The sequence below is a fragment of the Centroberyx affinis genome, unplaced genomic scaffold (genome assembly GCF_046629955.1).
Source record: "Centroberyx affinis isolate AG114_WGS23_722 - 3 ecotype Tasmania unplaced genomic scaffold, CSIRO-AGI_Caff_v1 ptg002048l_1, whole genome shotgun sequence".
NCBI lineage: Eukaryota > Metazoa > Chordata > Actinopteri > Beryciformes > Berycidae > Centroberyx > Centroberyx affinis.
The window spans coordinates 1-24,354 of record NW_027280383.1 but is presented as its reverse complement, the minus strand read 5'-3'; the positions used below and the strand labels follow the sequence as shown (position 1 = coordinate 24,354).

The 24,354-nt window shown below is 45.2% G+C and overlaps 2 protein-coding genes across 2 annotated transcripts; one reads left to right on the top strand and one right to left on the bottom strand.

The window, feature by feature from the left end:
• Positions 1 to 83: 83 nt before the first annotated feature.
• Positions 84 to 5,303, bottom strand: asb3 (ankyrin repeat and SOCS box containing 3). The gene is given in 8 exon segments (XM_071531176.1): positions 84 to 550; positions 674 to 807; positions 912 to 1,214; positions 1,307 to 1,522; positions 1,704 to 1,881; positions 2,044 to 2,436; positions 2,723 to 2,939; positions 5,212 to 5,303. Coding segments are annotated over 8 exon segments (1,695 nt in total). The 5' UTR covers positions 5,233 to 5,303; the 3' UTR covers positions 84 to 317.
• A 2,678-nt stretch (positions 5,304 to 7,981) lies between these two features.
• pkd1b (polycystic kidney disease 1b) lies at positions 7,982 to 23,874 on the top strand (the record flags this gene model as incomplete). Its single annotated transcript, XM_071531178.1, has 26 exons — positions 7,982 to 8,057; positions 8,484 to 8,664; positions 8,739 to 8,947; positions 9,148 to 9,266; positions 9,471 to 9,618; positions 9,791 to 10,056; positions 10,225 to 11,004; positions 11,175 to 11,306; positions 11,500 to 11,645; positions 11,816 to 11,952; positions 12,238 to 15,911; positions 16,678 to 16,818; positions 17,345 to 17,627; positions 18,041 to 18,143; positions 18,340 to 18,468; positions 18,633 to 18,783; positions 18,929 to 19,066; positions 19,516 to 19,660; positions 19,814 to 20,572; positions 20,857 to 21,013; positions 21,314 to 21,479; positions 21,713 to 21,908; positions 22,045 to 22,212; positions 22,568 to 22,708; positions 23,179 to 23,389; positions 23,751 to 23,874. Coding segments are annotated over exons 1-26 (8,880 nt in total), but the record flags the coding sequence as incomplete, so codon positions are not given.
• Positions 23,875 to 24,354: the final 480 nt, after the last annotated feature.

Genomic DNA, 24,354 nt, shown 5'->3' with positions numbered 1-24,354 from the left:
GCTGACCAATCAGATCTGGCTTACATGTAAATGACAACGCTTTGCACCAATCAGAAAGTAACCAACGGTCTTTTATTGTCCAATTATCAATAACAGAGCAGTATTATTCTACAACAAATATAACAAACACAAACTTGAACTGGATCCAACTCAAATTGTATGATCATAAATAAAACAGGTTTAATGAAAAAGGTGAATGCATATAGCATGAACATTTTACATTATTATTTTACATTATTATCTCAAATGTGAGAAGCAGTATTTGAAGAATAACCGGTGCAGGAATACAACAATAAGGGCATCTCTTAGGTGTGTGTTTATAGAACATGTCTGTGTTTGTGTGTGCTGCGGTATCCTTCTATTCGATCTGACACCGGTGGTGGCGGCGAGTGTGTGTAGGAAGCTTGTTGGATATCGGCGAATTGGAGGTAGCCATGTAGTGGGGAAGGCACAGGAAGCTGCTGGACTACATCGGTCCTCATCAGTACATCCGATCCCAATACCGCCCTCACCTGCAGTCTGCAGAGGTGGGAAAGACAGGGAACACATTCTAAAGGGAGGAAGAGAGGGAGAAAGAGAAAGAGAGAGGGTGAAAACAGTCAGCATTCAGAATTTACTACAGATTAATAGAAGTAGACCTTATCAATCTGCACCGTATGTTTCATCACCGTACCAAAATTTGGACACAGTGCCCAGGTCTTCTCCTCCAGTCTTCGGTCCAGAATATGTTTTAGGGGGGGAGACAGAATCGACCAGTTTACAAACCCCAGCAGGTAATTCAACACCCCACTGTCTGCCGCCTCCACCCTAAAAAGCATTTTGGCAGGAGCAAAGAGAAAACACTGATCAATTATGTACAACTGATAATTCATCAAAAAGTGAGACAGCGAGAGAGAGAGAGAGAGACTCACACGTTGGGCTGCAGCAGCAAAGAAGGTTCAAGTCCTGCCTTCAGAAGCAGGGGCAGCCAGCAGGCGGCGAAATGCACCTGACTGAGCGCCACGCACACCAGCTCCCTCAGTTCCTGCAGCTTCAACGCAGTGCTCCTCAACGGACTTGGCACGGAAAGGGTCCTGCTCGAATTCTCGGGTCGTGGGATCCACCTGTGCTGAAGTATGAGCTGGAGCAGATCTGTTTTGTCAGTGGCCAAGGCATACGTCCAATCCTCCTCGCTCAAACTTGCTCCTGCGGCTACCAGCAACCTCACTGATTCACTGAAAGAGATTTTAATAAAAAAGAGTTAGGGGTTATTGTTTGCGTATGTGCTTGGAGCGTGTGGGACGGTTACAGGGGTTTGTTTACCAACCTGTATGCTTCATCAGATGTAAGACACAAGGCGAAGGAGAGCGGTGAACGCAGGCCCAGGATGTGTGTGCAGTCCTGGGCGTCGGGGCTGTAACCTTCCCTCAAGAGCAGCTCGACGCTCTTGCTCTGTGTCCTCACAGCCGCATAGAGCGGACTCACCATGCCGTCGCCGCGGTCACACACACGATCCGTAACAGCTGTCAGCCTCTTGAGGATACTGGACAGACAGAATTGCATGGTTAAATAAATGACAAGTACATCTGTATAGAGCTCTTCCTAACAAGTAGGGATGGGACGATACGCTTATCTCATGACACGTCGGTCTGGGAGATTTGGATAAACAAAGTTCTAGTTGCAGCCTATAGTAAGTCATTGACAGATGACTTATGGATCAGTACCCGCTATGGCCGAACTCAGCAGCGGCATGAATGGGGAGCTGTGGCCAGTCACGGCTACAGGCCAGGTTAGGGTTTGCCCCGTGGTCCAGCAGAACATCCACACAACCCTCATGGCCCTCCTGAGAGGCGATCATCAGTGGTGTGGCCAAGTCAGCTGCCTGGGCGTTCACACTGGCACCTGCAATAGAAACCAAATCAAACACAATTCATTATATATTTTCTTTTAGGTTATTTGTTTATTTGTGAGTCCTACTACTACAGTAATCAACAGAAAGACACATAGTCATACTAAAGCTATAAACATACACACACAAAGGTATATGGAAAAGCAGCTGTTTACCAGCATCAACAAGGATTTTCAGGCAGTCCTGCTGCCCATACTGTGCAGCTACAAAGAGAGGGGTGATCTTGTGGTCGTCAAGCGCCTCCAGGTGGCACACAGTAACCAATATGTGCACAATGTCACTGTGACCCTTAGGAAGTAAAAGAACAAGTGTGTTTTACTAGTACTAGTTGTTGTTATTGTGCCTATTAGGATAATGGGTGTTATTATTATCTATACCTGCATAGAGAGGACAGGAGAGGTCATTGGTCGGCTGGTTGATGTTGGCGTGTGCTTTCAGGAGGAGTCGGATCACTGCCAGGTGTCCCCGCTGCGCTGCCAGGTAACACGCAGACTCCCCCTCGTGTGTCAGAGAGTCCACATAGGCACGGCAGCCACGGGACGAGCCTGCTGCTTACAGACAGATAGGGGAAAGGGAGAGCAAAGGTTGTGTTGAGGTGTGATGGATATTTGGGAAAGCAGGAAAACGGATGAAACTTAATCGACTTTAATTGAGAGCCATCTTGGAAACGAGCAACGATAAATGTCACTGTGGGAGCGGGCTGTGGTTTATCGTGAGATGAGCAATGAGATATTTGATGGACAATAATGAGGGGAATCTTTTCAGCCAAGTAATCTTTGACCAACAGAAATCAAACAGAACTATAACCCTGTGTTGTTTTGGACCGTTGCTTACCGGCAGCAGACAAGATTTCTCGCACACACTCCTTGCTGCCAGCGGCTGCCGCCTCATGTAGGGCGTTCCAGCCACGGTTGTCTCTGCTGTCCACACTGCAGCCTCTGTGGATCAGCTTCCTGACTCGCTCTCTGCAGCCTGAACGAGCTGCAGCAGCAACACTGGACACGGTGTCCCTGTAGCACTCTGTGAAGTCCATCCTCTGTGCCCGACCCACCTGTAACGACAGGGAGAGATGGTGGAGTGAAGAAACAGGCTGATGATGGAGCCATGGAGTCACTGTAAAGTATCAAACAAGCATACACTGCCATCATTAATAATGGCATTATTGCTGTGATCTTCCTCTCATTAATGCTAGATCTAATGTAGCCCCGTTGGGACTGACTGTCAGTCCCAGCGGGGCTAGAACTAATGATTTCCCCGTCCTGCCTGTAAAATCCAAGGTTCGGTAAGATACGTAATATAATGTAAAGTGATGTTAGTATGCATGCTAAAGGAGGCAGTTTGGGACTCAATGCATCCTTTTTTATGTCAGTGACTTACTTACTTACTGACTGTTAATTGTACTAATTAAGAATTACACCACCTATCGCATAACCCATAGCAAAAATGACACAACTTCAGTCGCTAACGAGTTTGACCAGGAGAAAATCAGAGCTAGCCAACAAGCTAACTGCCCCGGCTACGGTTAACGATAGACTTCGCTACCTCGCTAGCTAATCACAGTTGATGGTACTTTGGAAATTCCATATTATTTTACACACTGAATGCATTTTTCTAAAGGTGGAACTATGAATCACTTTGTTCAACTCGGATATAAGGGCTTAATTACCCCAACAGCGGGAATAGTGTGTGGTCAGTGATGTAGTTCAGCCTTCTTCCGTAAACAGATAGATATGGCTGCTACAATTGGTCGAACATTAAGCCCCGCCCACTGCAGAATACCATGCTGCGTCCCAGTGTCATGGGAAGTTAGGAATAACAGTCGTATCGGAGCAATTTGAGACGATATTGTGACATATGCAAGATCAATTTGTCTGTATGTCTGTTAGTCATGATATGATATGCTACCTCACTCTGCTGTCTTAACGTTATTGACTACTTACTTGTCTGTTACTTCAGACCACACATAAAAACACAGATATTTCTCTCTGGCTCTCTCTAAAATAACTTTTATTTATCCATCTCTGTTCTCTCCCCATTTGCCTGTTCACCTGCAGAGGAGAACTACTGGACTGGATCTGGAGCCAGCCAGCAGTTATTTACTTGCTTCTTCTTTGTTTTCTTGGCAGCCGACAGTGATGCTGACTACCACAATCCCATTGCTAAAGGCAAAGGAGTTAGAATGTACCACTAAGCAAAAAGCTGCATCTATGTTTCATACTGCCTGGAGGGTCGTGCCATGTCAGATCACACAGAAAAGACCTGACCAGACCTGCAACATTATTTTGGAGAAACATAAACATTTGATACAAGTGAAATTAAACAAATTGACTGCACCCAAAATCTTGTAATATTCATATAATATTCTGTATATATAGTACCCAACATCCAGCTCATACCAAACTCCTTCCTAATAATGCTCAAGACATGAGGAATCTACATAAATGGTCAAAATCCACCCACAGACCCCCCAAAACTCAAGCCAATCCCACTCCAGTGACATAATTTCTATGTTTGACAAGTAGTATGAAGCTGGGCCTTGGAGTCTTGCTTCTTCATCATATTTAATATATTCTCAGTGAATATGTTGAATGTTATTTTCCCTTGTCCAACTGAAAGAGTCATTGAAGTTGTTCATCTTAGTACCTGTTTCTGACCACTAGGTGCCGCTGTTTCTACTATACTGGCCCACCATGTAGGTTGCCAGTAGCTTCAGCCGCAGTACAATTTAAGTGTTATGGTTGAAATTAGGAATGGTTGAAATTGGGTTTAGGGTTTTTAGCATCATGGGTTGAATATTTCTATTGGTTTACAATGAACTTTGTGTGGCTTATTCCCTTAAAAAAAAAGATCTGGATCAGTTCTGAGAGAACAAAAAAAACATTAGGTTACACCAGTTTCAGTGGCTTCACAGTCATGGTCTCTAATGGTCTTAAAAGGTAAATGTCCTACAAACACACTGCATTGTTTTGCTGTGGTGTCTGGTTTCTGCATTGTGTAGATTTAATGATTTCTGGTGGGTTTAATGGTAAATGCTATGAACCACATTACATGTTAATTAGATATTTGTTTGATTTATTGAAAACCACAACATTTCAGTACATTGGTGTCTAATTGTTTTTCTTTTCTTATTAATATTAAGTGAAGTCAGTGAAGTTGTAAAAATGTCCAGAGAATTGATATGAGAGAATTATGTTCTATCAGTAATACTTTTCATTTTCCCACCAAATCCCCATCTATCCCCATGTATTTATCAATATCTGGGCCCATAGTATGCCGAAATCATGCACACAACCTTGAGTGAGTATAAATGGTTGCTGTCTTACCTTCAGCCAAGCAGCAGGCATGAATCAGGGCATAGAGTTCAGCTACCTGGGCCGAGCACATGGCAGGTAGGGAGGCACTTTCAACAACAGAAAAGTCATCATATATGGCATAACCTGCATAGGGAACATTTTCTCTGTAAGCAGAACCATTATTTATTTTGACTGGTGTTCAGTTGTAACATGTCATGAGTCCACTTTGGTACTGTAAGCTATAGGGCGAAAGCTAGTTGGCACTGAGTGAGCTTGGATTCTTCTGAGAACCACCTCAAAACCTGCCTGTTGTTCCTCTTCAGCGTTTTGTTTCTGGAAAGTTCGCTTTTGTTTTTTGTCTCACGGGTCATCTTTTAATGAGGCCACGTGAGATTGTAATTGCCCACACCATGCCTCATCTTCCCACAGGAATGTTTGGTTTCATGAACATGTTCTCTTACATGACTTAATGAGGTCTATCAAAACTGCCGCTTGGAGGAAATTTGAGGAGGCCATATGTCATATGAACCCATTTCTTCACTTTCTCAGTACTTTCCTATCCATAATGATCAAACATATACTTTACTGGACCTGTCAATTCAGCACCACCCTTATAATGGTTCTTGCTGTTCCTACAACCCATTTTCTTTCTTCCTACTTGACTCAATCCTTTTTTTTCTAACTTATCATTCTCTGAATGTTCCCCAAACACTATTCAATTCTGTTCCAGTGTTCTTTGAGTACTTTTCTCTTAAGTGCACTATTTTTCTAAGTGTTCCCCGAACTCTATTTATTTCCTTTTTGTATCCTTTCTAATGCTCCCAGAACATTCAGTTAACTAAAAGAGCTGGCCTCACTGTGGTTTGGTGTTGTTTAGCATTCAAGTTTTATTATTGCAGATAGGACTAGTCTGTCTGAGTAGGCTGAACAGACAGAAACAGATACAGCAACAGTGAAAAATTACTGGATGGACAGTGGACATGGAAAACTATTGAGTACAGAGCATAAGCTAAAGCAATATATTTACAGAGTTGCCTCAACAATATGGAAGTCCAGAAGTGACATAATTCAACTGAAATTATTAAATCGGATTGCAATTTCAATTCCCATATATGAGTCACAACCATTTTATTTGCTGCTGCAATATGTAATCTTTAGATCATTTATTTATTTGGATACTTAAAAAAAAATGAACTGATGAGCAACCACTTTATATATTTATATATTTATGAATGGCCTTACTGAGTTTCTGTAATAATGTCAAAGAAACCATTCCTCTCCAGCAAAAAAGTAGAATTTAACAAAAATTTGCCTCTGGAATATCCCAAGGAATCTACATACTCACTATACATTTACCCTCATTCCAAAGCTGGCATATAAAGTTGCTAAGTTGGAGAAATTTTAATAAAAGAAAATACATCAACAGGTGGGGCCACCAAATTTCCTGGTGTGTCTTTTGCATATACTTTGGTTCTTTAAGGTCTAATGGGGGTAAATCTAAATCTATGACATATTGCACCTATTAAAAAAAGTGTGTCACTCTTAAATAATTCTACACAGCAGAAATCGAATCTGTTGCAGGAACACGTGCATGCGCATACACACACACACACACACACACACACACACACACACACACACACACACACACACAACACTGCACCTTCAAGGCATTTTCCAAGACAGGAAAACTTTTTTGTCATTATCCTAGTTTCTTATAGTTTCTGCTATTATAGCAAAATTAGGCTTCGGCTGCTCCTGCAATTGTTAGGTGCAGGTTGGTTGTGAATTGGGTGGGACCAATGTGGCGCTCTACAGCCTCACACATGTGTTGACTGTTTTCCGGTGAATCGGTCCTACAGGTCCTGCGAGGAAAAAGCTCTGTCTTCCCAGAGAGAAAGAGATTTGTTTCCATAGTGACTGCTTGACAATTCTCTGCTGCGGTAGTCTTATCACTGCCTTCAGCTTTATCTGTCTCATCTCCAGGCAACCCACATGGCATGCCTCCTTTTAAAACCAGGCCCATTTCTTTTGCGTGTGCGTCACAAAGTTTTTGTCCGGTTACTGACAAGGTCGTGGTGTTAGTGGGTCACATGCTCAGGCAACAAACCTCATGAGACAGGACTTTTAAAACATGTTCTCTTTTCAATTATTCATCAGAAAAATCTGTGTCCAAACAACACTGGCACTACGACTCTTTAGTCTTTGGGACTTGTTTCTACCAAGGTCTTTAGCTCTCTCCTGCCTGAGTTTGAGGGTTTCTATTGAGTGCCACGGGTTTTACAACATGGTAATGAGAAACGCTGGCCTCCTCTGTCCACTCTGCTCCTATAGCTGTTGCTGAGAGACAAAGTAGAAGTCACCCAGGCGCTCCGACAGAGAGAGAGAGAGGGGAGAAGAGGCCTTTAAAACAATGACACCACCATAACTCATAGTGTCCAGGGCTGGGACAATTGGAAGGGGGAGGATGGGGCAGGATGGGGAAGGGGTGAGTAGAAAAACAGAGTGTAAATGGAGTGAAATGAGCGTGTGTGTGTTTGAGAGAGGAGTGAGTGAGAGAGTTGAGTTTAAAACGAGGGAGAGGGATGAAAGGCTGACAAAGTTTAAAGTTTAAACTTCTACAAGAACATTGAGGATGCTGGGAGGAGGGTCTTGTTGCATTGAGAGGAAAAGGGCGAGAAGAAGCAGACGGATATAGACACATCTTATGAGATGATGGGAGTGTATGGGTCTCTAGGCTCCTGCAGTGGGCTAGTGTAGTGTGTTTTTTTCTTCAGGGGAATATTATGTGCTCTGCAAGATGACAGGTACAACAGCTTCACAAAACCAGGCTGTACTGTGGACTCTGTGTGTGGTTTTGACCACTGCTGCTGGAGGTGAGAGGCTTCATTCTGTATTGAATTGGGCTCTATTAATGATAATATGATACTTGCATAGGAACGCATGCTCAAGCTCCATTCTGGTTTTTGCTCACCAACGTTTCAACAGGCAGGCTGTCTTCATTAGGGTATTAATTTGTACTGATATTTAAACAGGTGGAGCTCATCAAGTCTCATGAGCAGAGAAACAGCTGATTAGGAGTCATAAGAGTTAAACTACCATTAATAACATAGTCTAAAAATGAAATATTACATGTAACAGCGCATATAATAGATGAAAATATGCAAAAAGTTTCATAATTATCTTGTTATTATTATTGATGACTGATAGGATTCTACATTTGATAACTGCCCAGTGTTGTGAAATGACAATTGCACTTGCATGCCATTATCAACTCTTTATTCTCAATTATTGCCTTCCAGAGGAGATTTCTTGTCCACAAGGTGGTCAGATCCACCTGGCCAGCCTGCGATGCTATTGGCTCTCTGAGACAGCATCATCATGGTCAGTGGCGCGGGATTCATGCCGCGAGACCCGGGGAGGGGATCTGGCAGCTGCTGACAGCCCGGAGCTCCAAAACTTCATCCACTACTCCTTTCCAATGTGAGTCCTATACACATAAGGATCTTGCTGGTACCATGCTGGTACCTATACCGACCTTTTCTCTGTTTGTCTAGGAAAACCACTGTGTGGGTATGGCTGAGGGGAGCAGAGGGAGAAGAGCCTGATGAGGTTGGGGTTATGGGACCAGTGAGTCCTGCCTGGCGGGGTGGAGGCAGTGAGAGTCAGGGGGTCTGTACTCAGATGGCCTTGGGGACACTGGGACAGTGGAGGAGGGCAGGATGTGTTGGACAGTACCTCTTCTTCTGTGAAAGACAAGTAACTGGTAAGACTGCATTTCATTGTGTTTTACATGAGAAAGCCAGATACACACCTTGATAGAAAACACCATTCAGTGATTTTGTGAAGTGTTGACAATAATTGGTCCCATGTGGCTCAGTAGGTGGATCATGGTACACTGGTTGGGTGTTACGTTAATTATGAGTGACTGGTCAAATATGCTTTTGTGTGCCCGTCTTTGTGCAGTGTCCTTACCCTCTATGGACAGTTACCTGACAGGATTGGCTCTCATGACTGGCGTCTATGCTCGGGCCCAGATTCACACCCTCCCCACTGCCCCGGACACTGGACAACTCACCGTGGAGGTCAGTGAGGTGTCAGTCTAAATAGAAATGATTGAATGATTTATTGGTCTGCTTAGAAAATATATCTTGTACAGTCATCAGAGAGGCAATGGAATAAAAAAGCTATATGTAATCAATCACAGATCACCCCCCCTATTTGATGTCCTCCTGTCAATTATGACAATGTTTGCTTATCTTCTTGTGATGCCCCTATGGTGCCCACAGATGCAGCTGTTCCCAGGATTGTGGTCCAGCCATGCAGGTCATTTGGTATCAGTGGAGCTGGTGGTCCACCCTGGCCCACTGGCCACTCTGGCTCGTGTCCAGATCCTCCGGCCCTACTGCAGCCCCAGCCACCACCTCGTACCTCCAGGTACCACAGCTGCTGTATGAATGATTTGGTGTTTGATAGATGGGTAATAATGTGGGAAATTTTATGATGAACTATTTCGTTGTAGGATGGTGGGAAGGAATGGATGGACGGTGTAGGAATTCATTCACCTATTCTCCAGCATTCAATACGTAATCTCTTCTTTGCTGTTCAGGTTGCAGCTCTCTCCTCAATCCGTTCAGCTGCTGCTCAGCAGTGCCCCTGTGTAACACCACAGGAGGCTGCAGCATGGGCCAGTACTGGTGCCATCTACTGGAGGCCTGTGTGCCCATCACCAGCCCCTGCAGCCCCTACGACTCTGCAGCAGGGGACCGCAGCTTTGCTTTGCCCCCCAGATACGCTGCAATACCACCCTTCTACCACCTGGTGGCAGACCTGCCTCTCAGAATGAACCCCAGCTCTGAACTAAAGACTATTAGTGTGAGTTGACTTTACATGGTCCAATGCCAACATTTTCTGCACTATCAACTTTAGCAGCTCTGTTTCTGATGCAACTGGGCCAAATAATATACTAATACCACTGCGTGAAAACCACTTATATTGAAATAGAATAATTATTTCCTCATTTTCATGTCTTTTCTCTAACAGCTGGTTCTGCCTCAGAGAGAGATCATGGTGTATCCTGATGATATTGTGGCCATACAACACACTCGTGACTCGGGGACGTTCCTACACTGCCGTGACAGCGACGCCTCCCTCAACTCCCCCTGGCGCCAGAGTTACCTGTCCCTGAGGGGCACTGAGTGGGGAGGCTGGTGGGAGGGGGGCCTCTCTTCTCTACCTCAAGGAGGCCAGTGGGTCGACGGGGTGGTGTGTGATTTAAGAATGCTGTATGTGGACACGCTGCATAGGAATAGCCACGGCCTGAGTACGGAGCATGATGACCTCATTGGCTTCACCCACACAGAGACGACCACAACCCCTGATATTAGGGCCCTAACTACTGGTCCTCCTCCAGGTCTGAGTCCCATATCAGGGCTTAACATCATCCACCCCCAGCCTGATGAAAACAACCAGATTCATGTCCAAATCAACGTCCCAGCTCTCATTGTTGTCAAGATCCTATCTGGACAGAAAGCCAGTAGCTCATGGTCAGCCCCTGTGTTCCGGACAGGGGTGCCCTTCCTTCCGTCTTGCCCAGAAGAGGTGGCTCAATCTTGGCCTGGCTGCCAGAGAGGGTCCTATGATGCCTGGTTCTCCTCTGTGACCCTTGTGTTGCCCTCAGCAGGGGTTCAGACTCTGGACATCAGTGTGATGAATACAGTGAGCTCTCAAAGTGCCAGTGTAAAGGTTTGCGGCTACGAGGCAGTGACAGGACTTAGTGTAGAGCCACATGGACACCTGAGGATGCTCACCGATACGTCAGAGGTGAGAACGCAAACACAGACACACGCACATTTCACATGTTTGACTAACAATTTTGTGACATTCTGTCAAAGGAATCTGGATGTTGAAACTACAGTTTTCATTGCCCTTTTAAAAACGTCAGCCAATTTCTACACAATCTCTCACCCTGCTCTAATATTTTAACATCCTAGTCATTTACAGCCAAAGTGGAGAGTGGTTCCTCAGTGAAATTCACGTGGGTGATTGACAATCTGGAGAAGTTTGCCTATGAAGGGGAATCTTACAGTGTAGTGTTCAAGAAACCTGCTGACTATATGCTAAAGGTAAGATGGTTTAATTCCTGTGATGCTGTTAAATTTGCTCAGTTATTTGTTTCTGATTATGTTTTTCAAATTCATTCACATTTTACCGATCTTGTGTTTTGGAATCACTGCTGTTTCAAAAATGTACTATAATAGCCAAGCTGTAAACTGTCCGTTATCCTAGGTGACAGCTTCCAACCCTGTGAGTTCCCAGAGCCAGCAAATCCTTCTGACTGCTGATGAAATGGTCCCACTGGCTGACCCAGAGTTCCTGTCTGTCAGTGAAGTCATAGCTGTGGCTGCCACACACCTCTACACCCTCAGGGTCAAAGTGGACATCTCCCTGGCAGTCACCTTCAGGTAAAAGCCATCTTTTACCTTTCTCTGTGATATATGGTATAGTATTTTTCCTAAGTTCATCAGGATGGCATGTCTATATAATTTACAGCGAAGAATACTACTTGCAGTCATGTAGTTGTGGTTTAGAAGTTCTGGTTATTCTAAATTTCCATGTGGCACATGTCATGTAGGTGGGATTTTGGGGACGGTAGCGGCAAGGTGATCCACACCCAGCCTGCTCCCTGTCACACCATGGAGGGGCTTGTGGAGAGAGGAGAGAGACAGGTGTATGTCCAGGACTCTGTTAACCACACCTACCTTACCCCAGGTAAACACACACAAACACACACACAATAAAATGTTTCATCACACCAGACGCTCAAATGTTGACAGATTTTTGCTATGACTGGTAAATTTGTAATTTGTCAAAAACATTTTCTCATTTGATCCCCTTTCTGTCTTATTTAGATCAATTTGTTTGCCCTTAAGAGCCTCTGGATAAAATAGTAAAAGTCCCAATGCCAAAATGCTAAAGCGCCCTACAACTAGAAATCATCTGAATTTATTCAATCAATCAGTGAAATCAATGTTCCTGTGTGTTTGCTCCATGTAGACGACTGCACACTTCAAATCCAAGTCTCCAACCGATACGACAACATTGAGGCGTCCACGAAGATAAAAGTCCGCCCTCTGTTACTTCACCTCCTCCTCTCCCCCTCACCTCCGGTGCCCCTCATCACACAGCCTCTCCTTCTGGAAGCCTCACCAGAGCCGTCCCCCTATGGCATCTTCTACACATGGGACTTTGGTGATGGCTCCAAAGCCGTCCAGGGGATCCACGGCAAAGTCAACCATGCTTTTGGATCTGCTGGGGTTTATAACGTCACAGTGTGTGCTAACAACACCCTGACTGCGTTGACCGCCTGGCTCATGGTGGAGGTTATGGAGAAAGTCACTGGATTAACTTTAAGCTACAATGGACCCAATGAACTGAGCTCTGTCACAGACATCAGAGCTAAAGTGGCCACTGGTACGAGTCTCACCTGGGATTTTGACTTGGGTGATGGGTCCCAGCAGAGAAACACCATGGATGACTCTGTCTCTCACGTCTATAAGTCTCCAGGGAAATATACAGTGGACATAATTGTCTCTAACTCTGTCAGCCAAGCTCATCAGTCTATCAGTGTGGAGGTCTACAGGCTGGCTATTAGAGGAGTACTGCCTACAGAGTGCGTTATGAGTGGAAGGGATATACAGCTTAGTGCTCAGGTGAATGGGAACATATCCACGCTGACTTTCCATTGGAGGTTTGGAGATAGGTCACCTTTGACTGTGGTGAAGGGAAAGCCCACAGCCACGCACTTATTTTCACGCCAAGGGATTTTTAACGTGAATCTGGCTGTGTTTAGTTTTATTACATCTGTCTCCTATAATGCTAGTGTCTGTGTTGAAGTCCCAATAGCTAGTATAGCTGTGCAACCATCACAGGGTGCCGTGGCAGTTGGAGAAGAGGTGTGTTTCAGTGCGCTAGTTGCCCCTGAACAGACGACTGGTTACCAATTTATGTGGTTTAGTGGTTCCTCTAGTCAATCTGCTGTCACAGCGAACGCTCAAAAGTGTTTTGTCTATAAAGAGGAAGGGGTTGAAGAAATGTCGGTAATGGCAAGTAACAAAGTCAGCAACAAAACAGCCAAAACCAGTATTGCCATTCAAAAACCTGTGAGTGAGCTGTCTGTCGTGCACAATAGTCAAAGTGACACACTGACGGTCAACACAATAACAGCATTTTGGGTCGACAGCTGCACTGGCACCAATGTTTCTGTGCTGTGGGACTTTGGAGATGGTTCTCCTGTGGAGCAGAACCCAAATGTGTCCCACGTCTTCACCTCTGCAGGCCAATTCACAGTCACTGCCACAGCATTTAACGCAGTAAGCCGAAACTCTGCGACCCTTGAAGTGAATGTTTTACTACCTGTTTCAGACCTTTCACTTCACACCACCCAGCCCTACGCGGTAGTAAGTGAAGAAACTGTTATAACAGCAGTTAGCAGTGCTATCAGTAGCACCAACTACTACTGGACAGTGGATGGTATGACTACAGCCAAACAGGGAACTTATCAGTTTAGATATGTGTTCTCTGAACCAGGAGTGTATCAAGTCAGAGTTATAGCCCAGAACTTGGTGAGTAGGAGGGAGGCAGCTATTTTTATTGAGGTCTTTGAAAGGATACAGGGTCTTCAAATTGAATGTCAGAGTCTGACAAACAGGAAATACATACCAACCCAAGAGGGAGTGCTGTTTATTGCTTCATTCACCCAAGGCTCCAGTGTCACTTATCACTGGCTTGCTACGCACAGAGGAATAAACCACCAAATTACTGGTGATGGAGCGCTTTTTAACCTGTTGGTTGAAACTCCTGGCAGCATTTCTGTCCAGCTAACCGCCTCTAACAAGTTGGGGGAGACAACCAGCCTTGTTTCCATTGTGGCGGTAGAGCGGGTGACAGGAGCAAGCGTGACCACATGGTCAAACACTGTGGCAGCAGGGACATCTGTGAATATCTCCGTAACTGTGGTTACCGGGTCTGACCTCCAGTATCTTTGGTATGTGAACTCCAACCTCTCGCCCCTGCAGACGGATGTGCCCTTTCTTCTCCACACTTTTACGACTTTGGGATATTGCCTCATCAAAGTTTCAGCACAGAATGTGCTCAGCCACAGTAATGTCACCAAACAGTTTGTTGTCCAGGAGGAGGTTGGAGAGATAGACTTTCAAATAGACAGAAAGACACACCCGTTTTATATCAACGCAAGTGCTGCTCTTTCAATCTGTGGGCTCATCCGCAAGGGCAGCGATCTGCACTGGGACTGGAAAGTTGACACAAGTGCCAAGCCCGCTCTTTTTAAAGGTACCAATCAGACTTTTAGCTACACCTTTGCACATGCAGGCATCTACAAGGTGTGTTTGAATGTCTCCAATGGGATAAGTTGGCAGACGATTTCACACACGGTCACTGTCCAGGATGCAATCAAAGGCCTAACTCTGGACTTAAACGAGGCTATTGTCTGCACTCAGGACCCAGTTATTTTCACCCCAGCGATTTCCAAAGGAAGCAACGTAAGCTTTGTTATTGCATTTGGTAAAGAGGACTCAGCTCAGAGTCAGGACATTGTTGAGGGACAATTCATCACATCTAGCCTTCCAGCTGGGACACATTTAGTGACAGTGAAAGCCTGGAACCAGGTCAGTAGTGCTGAGGTGACGTCTACCATTCTGGTCATTGAGCGCATTCGAGGTTTGCGACTGGTGAACTGTTGTTCCGCTGCTCTAGAGGCTCTGAAAGAAATCCAATTTAAGACAGAAGTTCAAAGTGGATTTCCTGTCAGCTACACCTGGATATTTCACTTGGAGGGGTCGGAGCCTTCACAAGCCGTAGGACAGGAGGTGTTCTTCTCTTCACCTGGAAGTGGTTCGTTGTCTGTCAGTGTGGTGGCCAGCAATGGTGTCTGCTCCAAGACCCTAAATGAGACCGCTACAGTTCAGTGGCCTGTTAAGGAGGCCAAGCTTTTCTGTCAATCAGAAAGGATCTTCAGTGGATATACTGTGAGGTTTTCTGCCAAAGTGAATGGTGGAAGTAACCTCAGGTACCACTGGGACTTTGGAGACTCCACTGACATGTTGGTCACAGACTTCAACACAGCCAATCATACTTATCATATTCCCGGGAGGTATTACATAACGGTCAAAGTTTTCAACAATGTCAGCCAAGTGTCCGCACACCTACAAGCGGAGGTGAAAGAGCTCCAGTGCTCTGGCCCTCAAGTTTCCTTAGTCCAGGGCCAGTCTACTATCCTCAGGTCTAGACCCAGCTACTTTGAAGCAACCGTGGACATCAACTGCTCTGCTTACAAGACCGCCTATCTGTGGGAGATATTCAGAAAGTCTGACTGTGCAGATGGCAATAAAGATTTCACTGGGAAGATGGTAACCCTTAGTAGTAAGGTGGATGTAACCTCACCATTACTCTCCCTCCCGAGGCAAACTCTGGAGGTGGGACAGTATTGCCTAGAATTCACTGTTTCACTCCAGGGAACTCCTCTCTTTGTCCAACGAAAGACCAAGGTTACAGTGGTCCACTCCCCGCTAGTAGCCGTCATCAAGGGAGGCTCACACAGATTATGGCCCAGCATCAGTGACCTCATCCTGGACGGCTCTCATTCTCAAGACCCTGATGTGGAAGCAGGAGTGGAGGACCAGCTGCAGTATCACTGGGACTCCATGACGGCGGTACAGGCCTTTTGTTGAATATCAAGAGATATGCAGTGTATTGCACATTAGAAGGATATGTGTTTATGAAAAAAACAGTATGTGAACATACATACATACATATGTACAGAACAAACAGATTAGATATGTGCATACTAGCTGCTCAGTTAATAAATATTGTAATTTTATTATGTTTAATACTACAGTTGTGTTACTACTGGAATAAGATCTGGTTTAGTAATACCTGTGTGTTTGTATTTGCAGAACTCCACAGAGGCTCAGTCTGTAAACCAGTCTATTGGGAGTAACAGCAGTAGAATGACCGTACTCAGTGCTGAACTACACCCAGGCAGAGTCTATGTTTTCACTCTCACTGTGCACAAAGCAGGGAGGAGACCTGTCTCTACCACACAGTCTGTGAGTACAAGCCATAATCTCACCTCATACTCACACAGTGGCATGCTTTATTACTTTAAAATTGGTTTTCACAGTATCTTTTTTTGTATCTGCAATCTATGTGTAGCTGTTGAATGCTTGTCTCTTGTAAATAAATTGTCTTAGAAACTTTGGCAATTATGGAAGAAATCACAATGAGTACACCAATTTTACGCATGCAGTTTAGTTGAACAAGGCAGACATTTTGATGTCACTGGCCTCTCCCTCAGATTGATTTCAGAGTTTGATTTATTCACAGTACACAGTCCTGGGCTGGCAGCACCCACTGGCCTCTACAAAAGGTCAGTCGGCTTGGCTGTGGTGGTCACACACACCTGTCTCTTGTGTTTAGGTATCAGTGTGTGAAGTTCCAGTGTTTCCTGTGACTGTGGAATGTGTATCCTGTTCTGTCCTGTCCTCCCCCCACCATGTCAGTTACGCCACCCCCATCGTCCTCTCTGGACAGTGCAGACAATGTGATGACCATGCACAGGTAATGATTCTGACACCAGCTTTCATCTGATTCCATTTCATCAAGAAATTCTGTTGAACAGTGTCCACATAAGGAAATAATAAAATAATAAATAATGAAATCATGGAAAATAAAGACATAAGTACAACTACATTGCATAAGGCAACACATTTCTTAAAAGCATGACATATAAAAAGCACTGATGGCAAGTGCAAAGAGGGCTACTTTAACTGCTTGTTAGGTTGTAATATCACAGCTGGGATGAAAGAACCAAAACACTAGTAGTCTGCACCCTCTCCCATTGTGTCTGCAGAGGATTGCTGTTGTTATTCATTATCTGCTTGATTTTGGTGTTTATGTGCTTGGAGAGTAAATTCAGTATAAAGCAGGTTAACCTGGATCCAACCTCAGTGATGCTCAACTAAAGTAAATAAACTAAGTAAACAGTGTTTTGTTATTTGCAATGCAAGAATGAAAGCTCATACGTAGAGACAATAGATGAAGAGTTGCGTTCAGTATTGTGAATGTAAATACATTGTCTTCACAGTACAAATGGAGTGCAGAGGACCAGACTGGCCTGACCCTTGACCTTGACGAGCTTGCCACCTCCACAGGGGGTCGCTCCCCTGACCTGGCAGTCCCATCAGGGGTCCTCCAGGATGGGCAGAGTTACACCTTCACCCTCAATGTGTCTCAGCCAGGCAGAGGGCAGTGGGGCAGCGCCAGCCTGACAATATTACCTAACCATACTCCCTACGGAGGCCTCTGTGGTCTGAGTCCAGAATCAGACATACGGCTGCTGGAGACGGTGGTCACCTATAACTGCTCAGGTATGGCGACATGGTGGTATTGGTAGTGTTTGTTTGTCACATTAAACGGTGAAAAGGCAGCTATTAATGTGTGGGCTTCTACATCTGACTCATAATCCACACTTCACCTGAGGCTTGTACTAGACCTTGGATGTGTGTAGGTTGCTTTGCTGTGAGATCTGTGACCTTCCATGCAGTGTGTGTGGGTGTTATGCTTTATGTACGATGCTCCATTTGATATTGTTTTATATGATAAGTCAATAGAATGAAGGCTTTTTGAACTGTTTAGCCCCATTATCAGTGGAAACAGACAGGTCTAGTAAACATCTCTACCCTCTAGTGGTCAGATACAGTTAAAGATGTGATACTGCATTTGACTATATTTTGCAAAATTATGTTCTCTCTTTGCCATGTCTTGCTGTGGCATTCTCCAGGTTGGGAAGATGATGACAGTGAGGTCTCTCAGCTGATTTATACCCTCCAAGTGGCACCATGCCAGCCCATTGGTACTGCCTGCCCCCGGCTCACTCTCTACAGGTGAAAATTGGCATTAACTTACACCTGCTAGTACACAAAGGAAGTGTGATCCTGGCCAGTGGTAAGGCCTGAATGTTTAAAACTGCATTTAGAAGTCAGGTTTGAATTTGTTTCATGTCAAAATCATGATGCAAGCAGTTTATCATTTAATGTTACAGGTTTGGGAATGTTGTGTTGTCTTCATTTCTCTCCCCAGGGGCACACGTTCAACATTTGACAGTCTGGTTCCCATGGGAAGTCCTGGGCTAGAGAGAGACATGTCAGTTATCACAGTTACTGTGCTAGTAGAAGACCATTTGGGGGCAAAGGTCATTGCTCTCAACAGGTAAGCTATCTGGATTTGAAGCAGTTGCATTCAAATACACATTACACGTTTGTTGTTATATGCTTTGTTTTTGGTCAAAATGTTCATTTGAAAATCATGAGGTCAAAAATATCTTTGTCATGCTTTATTAAGCTCACAGTATTCCTGATTTCTCTGTTCTCCAGAACGTTGACAGTTGAACATCCTGCAAGGGACGAAGTTGCCAGTCAGTGGCTTAGGAATAAGAGCCAGACTGAGCTGTGGGTTTTAGTCCAACATGGCAACCCTCAGGAGATTATCCCTTACTCCATTGCCCTCACTAGCCAGCTCAACCAGGTAGTTTGTCAATAGCTCATATACCAATGCATGAAATCCACCATAGGATAACTGAAGATTCTGTACAAAATAGATGTGGGATTCTCAGATGGTTTTCATTTGTTTGTATTGTATTGATTAATGAGTCTCACCTACCTCTCCACAGATGGAGTCTGGACAAAGTGTGAGGGAGCTCATGGACAGGAGGGAGGTCCGGGGAAATGTGACCAGAGCCCTCGCTTCTCTCCCCATCTCCTCCTTACAGGATGTAGATCAGATCAGCTCGGCACTGGCCCTGTCCACTGTGAGTAGGCACCGCTGCATTTCTCTTCTCATAATTCTCAGTTCATGATGATAGATGATACCTGGCATAAAAATGTACTGACAAAGGGGGAAGCAGTGTCAGTACACCCATATTGTGACAATGAATGGAAGCCTTCCAGTGATATTACAAATGCTTAGGAGGAGATGACCAGATGTGGAAGATCCGGGAATAGAAAAAATCCCTGTCCACCTGCTCTGTATTGAGGCCATCCCCATATCAGCACACACACACACACACACCCATCTTCATATGCACACACAAACACACACACACACACACGTAAACACACAAACTGAGAATACCAGGAAGCCACCTAACACCTCGGCTCAGTATCATTTTTCTCAAAATTCACCCCATTCACCATAACCATTCAGAATTCCAACATTTCTCATGCGTTGGCATTTCTTCATTTTCCCTATTCTCTCCAGGCTGTTGCCAGTGAGTTGGTGTGTGACGGCTGTCAGGAGAAGGTTCTAGAAGCCGTGAGGAAGATGATCCATGTGATGGAGGAGCAGACAAGTGTTGGGGTTGCGTCAGTCGTTGACACAGGAAGGAACATCCTTAATGTCATAGGTGCTGGCCATCCTCCATCTCCCATATCAAATGGTCATAGGCATATGATACTGATTGTGAACTGATATCACAACTGATTCAAACTGTAGATTGGCCCTCAAAGATGTACACAAATGAGTGTAGGTGAATATTCTTCATTCTCTCTGTCTTCAGGTAGCACCTTGGCTGCTGTGTCTGAGTCTGTCAGTGCTTCCAGTCCTAACTCGACCTACTCAAGCACTCTGCAGTCTGCTTCTGCAACCACTCTGTCAGCGCTGGTTCAGGCCGGGGCCCTCATGCGCTCTCTGATGCGTTCCCGTGTTCGTGGCGAGGAGCCCCTCTCGCTCTCCACCCCTCACATCAGCACCGCCGGTTTCCACGGAGACCCTTCCGACCTCCTCTGCGCTCAGAACAACACCCGCCAGTCTCTTTCGTCCACTGACAGATCAGAGACTCACAGCCCGTGTCGGTTTCACATCCCGACCGCCCTCGCTGCTCAGCTGAAGAGTCAGAGGTCAGAGGTGGTGCAGATACTGCTAGGTATGGATGGAGGCTCGGGGTCCAACCCTTTGCTGACTGCAGCCGACCCTCCTATCTCCACCACTCTGGTTGCCATGGAGTTCACCACCCCTCAGGGCCAGCCAATACCCATCCGGGATCTGGACCCCGAGCAGGCCATACGGGTCACCCTGCCTAACAACCACCCCATGGGCCTGGGGTTAGTGGGACCGGGTAACGGGAGTGGAACTGGATACGGGCTTGGGTCTCAGCTTTGGAATGGGAGGGTGGGTGAAGGTGAGAATGGGAAAAGTCCATTTGGGCTAACTGTAACTCTCCCCACTGAAGGATGGTTGAACTTCACAGTCAAAGCTGTGGATGGTCTGGATGAAAACGCAGGACTATACATCTCCTTCAACTTTAGCCTGGCACCAGGTACAGTAATTGATTTAGTAGATACATTTTATTATGGTAACAGAATGACAATCCTATGTCTGTCATCCTGATCATGAATTCTTGCACACCAATAATATGTAAAGTACCATTTGGCTTCAATGGTATTTTACCCTAATTACTGTGTGAGAATCAATGTATTTTATTGCCTTACCTATTATTTCGCATAGGCACAGACCTCATTTTTTTTATTTAACCCTGCTGTATATCTGCATGAAATAGGAATGGATGAAGTATGTTTTCCAAACTGCAGTATGCATTTCTAGGAGCCATTCCAGTGAGTTTGGGACTTGTCAGGATTGAAGTGAGCACCGTCCTGCCAGGTGCTGGTGCATCTCAGGATTCCCTAGTCAGAAAGCTGGCTTTGGATTCCCTTTCTCCTCAGGCTGACTCCATAGAGGAAACCATCTTTCTCTCTCCACTGTGAGTCACGGCTCTGTTCAGCAAATTACTTTCACAGTACAAATGCAATTTGATGGACACTTTTATCCAAAGTACCCTACAGTATAGCGACTGCATTTACCCACTGAGCTATACAGGACCCATAACAAAATGACTTTTACTCCCCCTGATTGCTCATTTTAACGCACCAAAAGAAACTACTTTACTTGATTGAATTTTCCTCCCCAGCAGTCTGAATGGGACAGACTGGCCTCTCTCTGTCAACCTGAACTCGTCTCTGGCCGACGGCGGTCCCGTCCAGGCCTCGGTGTGTGTGTTCAGTTCTCTGTGCCAGTACTACAGTGTGGAGGAGGGGCGCTGGAGCAGCGAGGGTCTCCGGCCACTGGAGGGCAGCACTCTCCACACAGCACACTGCCTCACCCAGCACCTCACCATGTTCGGGGCCAGTCTGTTTGTTCACCCAGGGGCTGTTGTGCTGCTGCCACCGGTATGGGAGATGCTTTATTTCATCTGTTATTGGGTGGATTCGCTGAGTGGATTTTTTAAACATCAGTGCATAGTACATTCTTGACTGATTCCACAGTTGTGATGAATACATTCCCTCTATGTTAGATATGAAACCACTGCCCACATACAAGGTCATGATGAGGAGGATATTCATCAACAGATTCCTCCCTCCCTCCCTCCCTCTCTCCCTCCATCCATCTCTTATCTCTCCAGTCAGGCGGTCCGGTGCGTAACATGGTGGTGGGGATTGTGTGTGCTGTCCTGGTTGTGATTCACCTGCTGGTGGGGCTCATTGCCCATAAACTGGACCACCTGGACAGCCTGAGACTGAGCCAGGTGCCTCTGTGTGGCCGACCGGGGCTGTACCACTACAGAGTTCTGGTCAAGACCGGCTGGAGGCGGGGAGCAGGTCAGCCAAGGACACTTGAACTCACAATGGGGATGTGGAAATAACTAGCAGAGACAAAAAGAAGATGATTAACACATACATTTTCAAACTTTTATACCCATGCAAATGATTCTAATGCTGTGGTATCACCCATCAGGCACCACAGCACATGTTGGCATCAGTCTGTATGGTGTGAACAAGAGCGGCTCTCGCCATCTGCAGAGGGATGGAGCTTTTCAGCGCGGCAGCCTGGACCAGTTTCACCTGGAGACAGACGACAACCTGGGAGAAGTTTGGAAAATTCGCATCTGGCATGACAACACAGGTACATGGCGATGATGGGGGTGTACACTGCAAAAATATCCATCTTCACAAGTCTTGTTTTCCTTAAAATAAGTGAAAGAAAATCTGCCAATGGGGTGAGATAATTTCACTTGTTTCCAATGTTTCAACAGTGTCAAGAATTTCTTCAAACAAGAGATGATCTCACCCCCTTGGCAGATGTTTTTACTTGACTTGTTGAGATGGATCATTTTAGCAGTACAGTGGCTGCACATGTTTCCAGCAAAAAAATCTGGCGTATGTTTGCATGTGTATTTGCGTGTGTGTGTCTATGATTGGGGGTGATACCTCCTCGCACCAGCTTAATGCCTAAAACGTAAATGTAAAATGGGCCTTAGGTCTGGACCCGTCCTGGTACGTTCAGCATGTGGTGGTGTGGGACCCTCAGACAGACCACCTGTTCTTCTTCCTGCTGGAGGACTGGCTCTCACTGGAGAACGAGAAGAACGGCACTGTGGAGAAGGAAGTTCTGGCCTCATGTAAGCTTGCACATACGTCTCTACTATTGAATTGGAAAATCAGATTTTTATTAAAACAAGTGAAAAAATCTGCTGGTGACGTAAATACATTTGTTTTCAATGGAAATCATCTTGTTTTTAATCAAGTGGCATTATCTTCATACTGCATCTGCATCATTTCAAGATATTGTCACTTGTTTCCAAAAATGTCCGAAACAACTCACCCTATTGGCAGATTTATTTCACTTGTTTCAAGGAAGATTAGAAGACTCAGTACTTTATTAAATGACTAGTTCAGATGGACATTATATGCAGAAAGCAACTGATCCCTCTCCATCCTATATACACCCACTCACTGTCCCATAGTCATTGTTATTGCATGCCACTTCTCTGCTGTGTTGTAAGCCCAAATGTTGCAGCCGGTCACAATTTCTTTCTTTTTTCAAATTTCCAATACATTTTTCCGACATCCTCGATTCCACCCTCCCCAGGTCCCGAGGAGCTCTCTCAGTTTCGGCGGGTTCTCTCCTCCCAGCTGCTCTTTGGGATGGCGGAGCGCCACCTGTGGCTGTCGCTGTGGGAACGTCCCGCCCACAGTCGCTTCACCAGGGGTCAAAGGGTGACCTGCAGCGCCCTCCTGCTACACCTCTACCTGGCACTGGGGGCGCTGTGGTACGGGGCTGTGGGCACTGAAGGGCACAGGTGAGACGGCTTATAGGCCTGAATAAAAACCCCAAAACATTTAGTGTTGGATAATAACTTGTCAGATTGGAATAAAGTGTCCCTCTAAATGAGTGAATAAAACTAGCTAATGTAATGAATTATCAGATACTGTGATACTGTAATATTTCAAATCACACCCTTTATAATATAATAATATTACAAGTCAGGTTTTATTACATTTTTGACTCATATAGAGGGACATTTTTACATTTTGACAAGTTAATATATTATCCAGCAGTTATTGAGAGGCATAAAGGAGATTTTCCAGATGTAAACCAGTTTGCCAGTAGATTTTATAGGATGGACAGGATGACATTTAATGGTGTCTGGTTTCAACTAGTGGCCCAGTGTCTGCCCAGCTGCCGGTTAATGTGGAGACGGTTGCCGTGGGGATGACTGTCACTGCACTGGTGTTTCCTCTCCAGTGTCTCCTCTGCTCCCTGTTTAGAAAGGCTCACAGTCAGGTAACTCACCACGACTTTAAGCTACTTTATCCTCTCTTACCAGGAAAACCAGCAGTGTAGTGACAAATAAAAATGACCATGACCTTCAGTGATCATCGTCAGGCAAACAACCGATACAAACAAAAATCAATTATATTTTCAGAAAAGCTTTAATTTCTGGTTTTCCCTTAAAAGACCCTATAACTGATGGTGGGTTTACTCTCCTCTATCCCAAACAATACCTGTTTGTTCACTGGTATTTCAGCCCCTCACCTCCCAGCATGTACACACACATAATGCATAACACATGAACATGAGCAATTCACGCTGTTGCTAATCAGAGGTCATTACGATACTGTTTGTAGACACGCTGTGCTGCGCTGCCATGTTTCTCAAATAGCCTTATCTCAATGTGGAAACAATATGGCTTATATTGTTTCCACATTGAGATAAGAATAAATCGTGTTTCCGTGTTTATCTTACTGTACACTCAGAACCTGA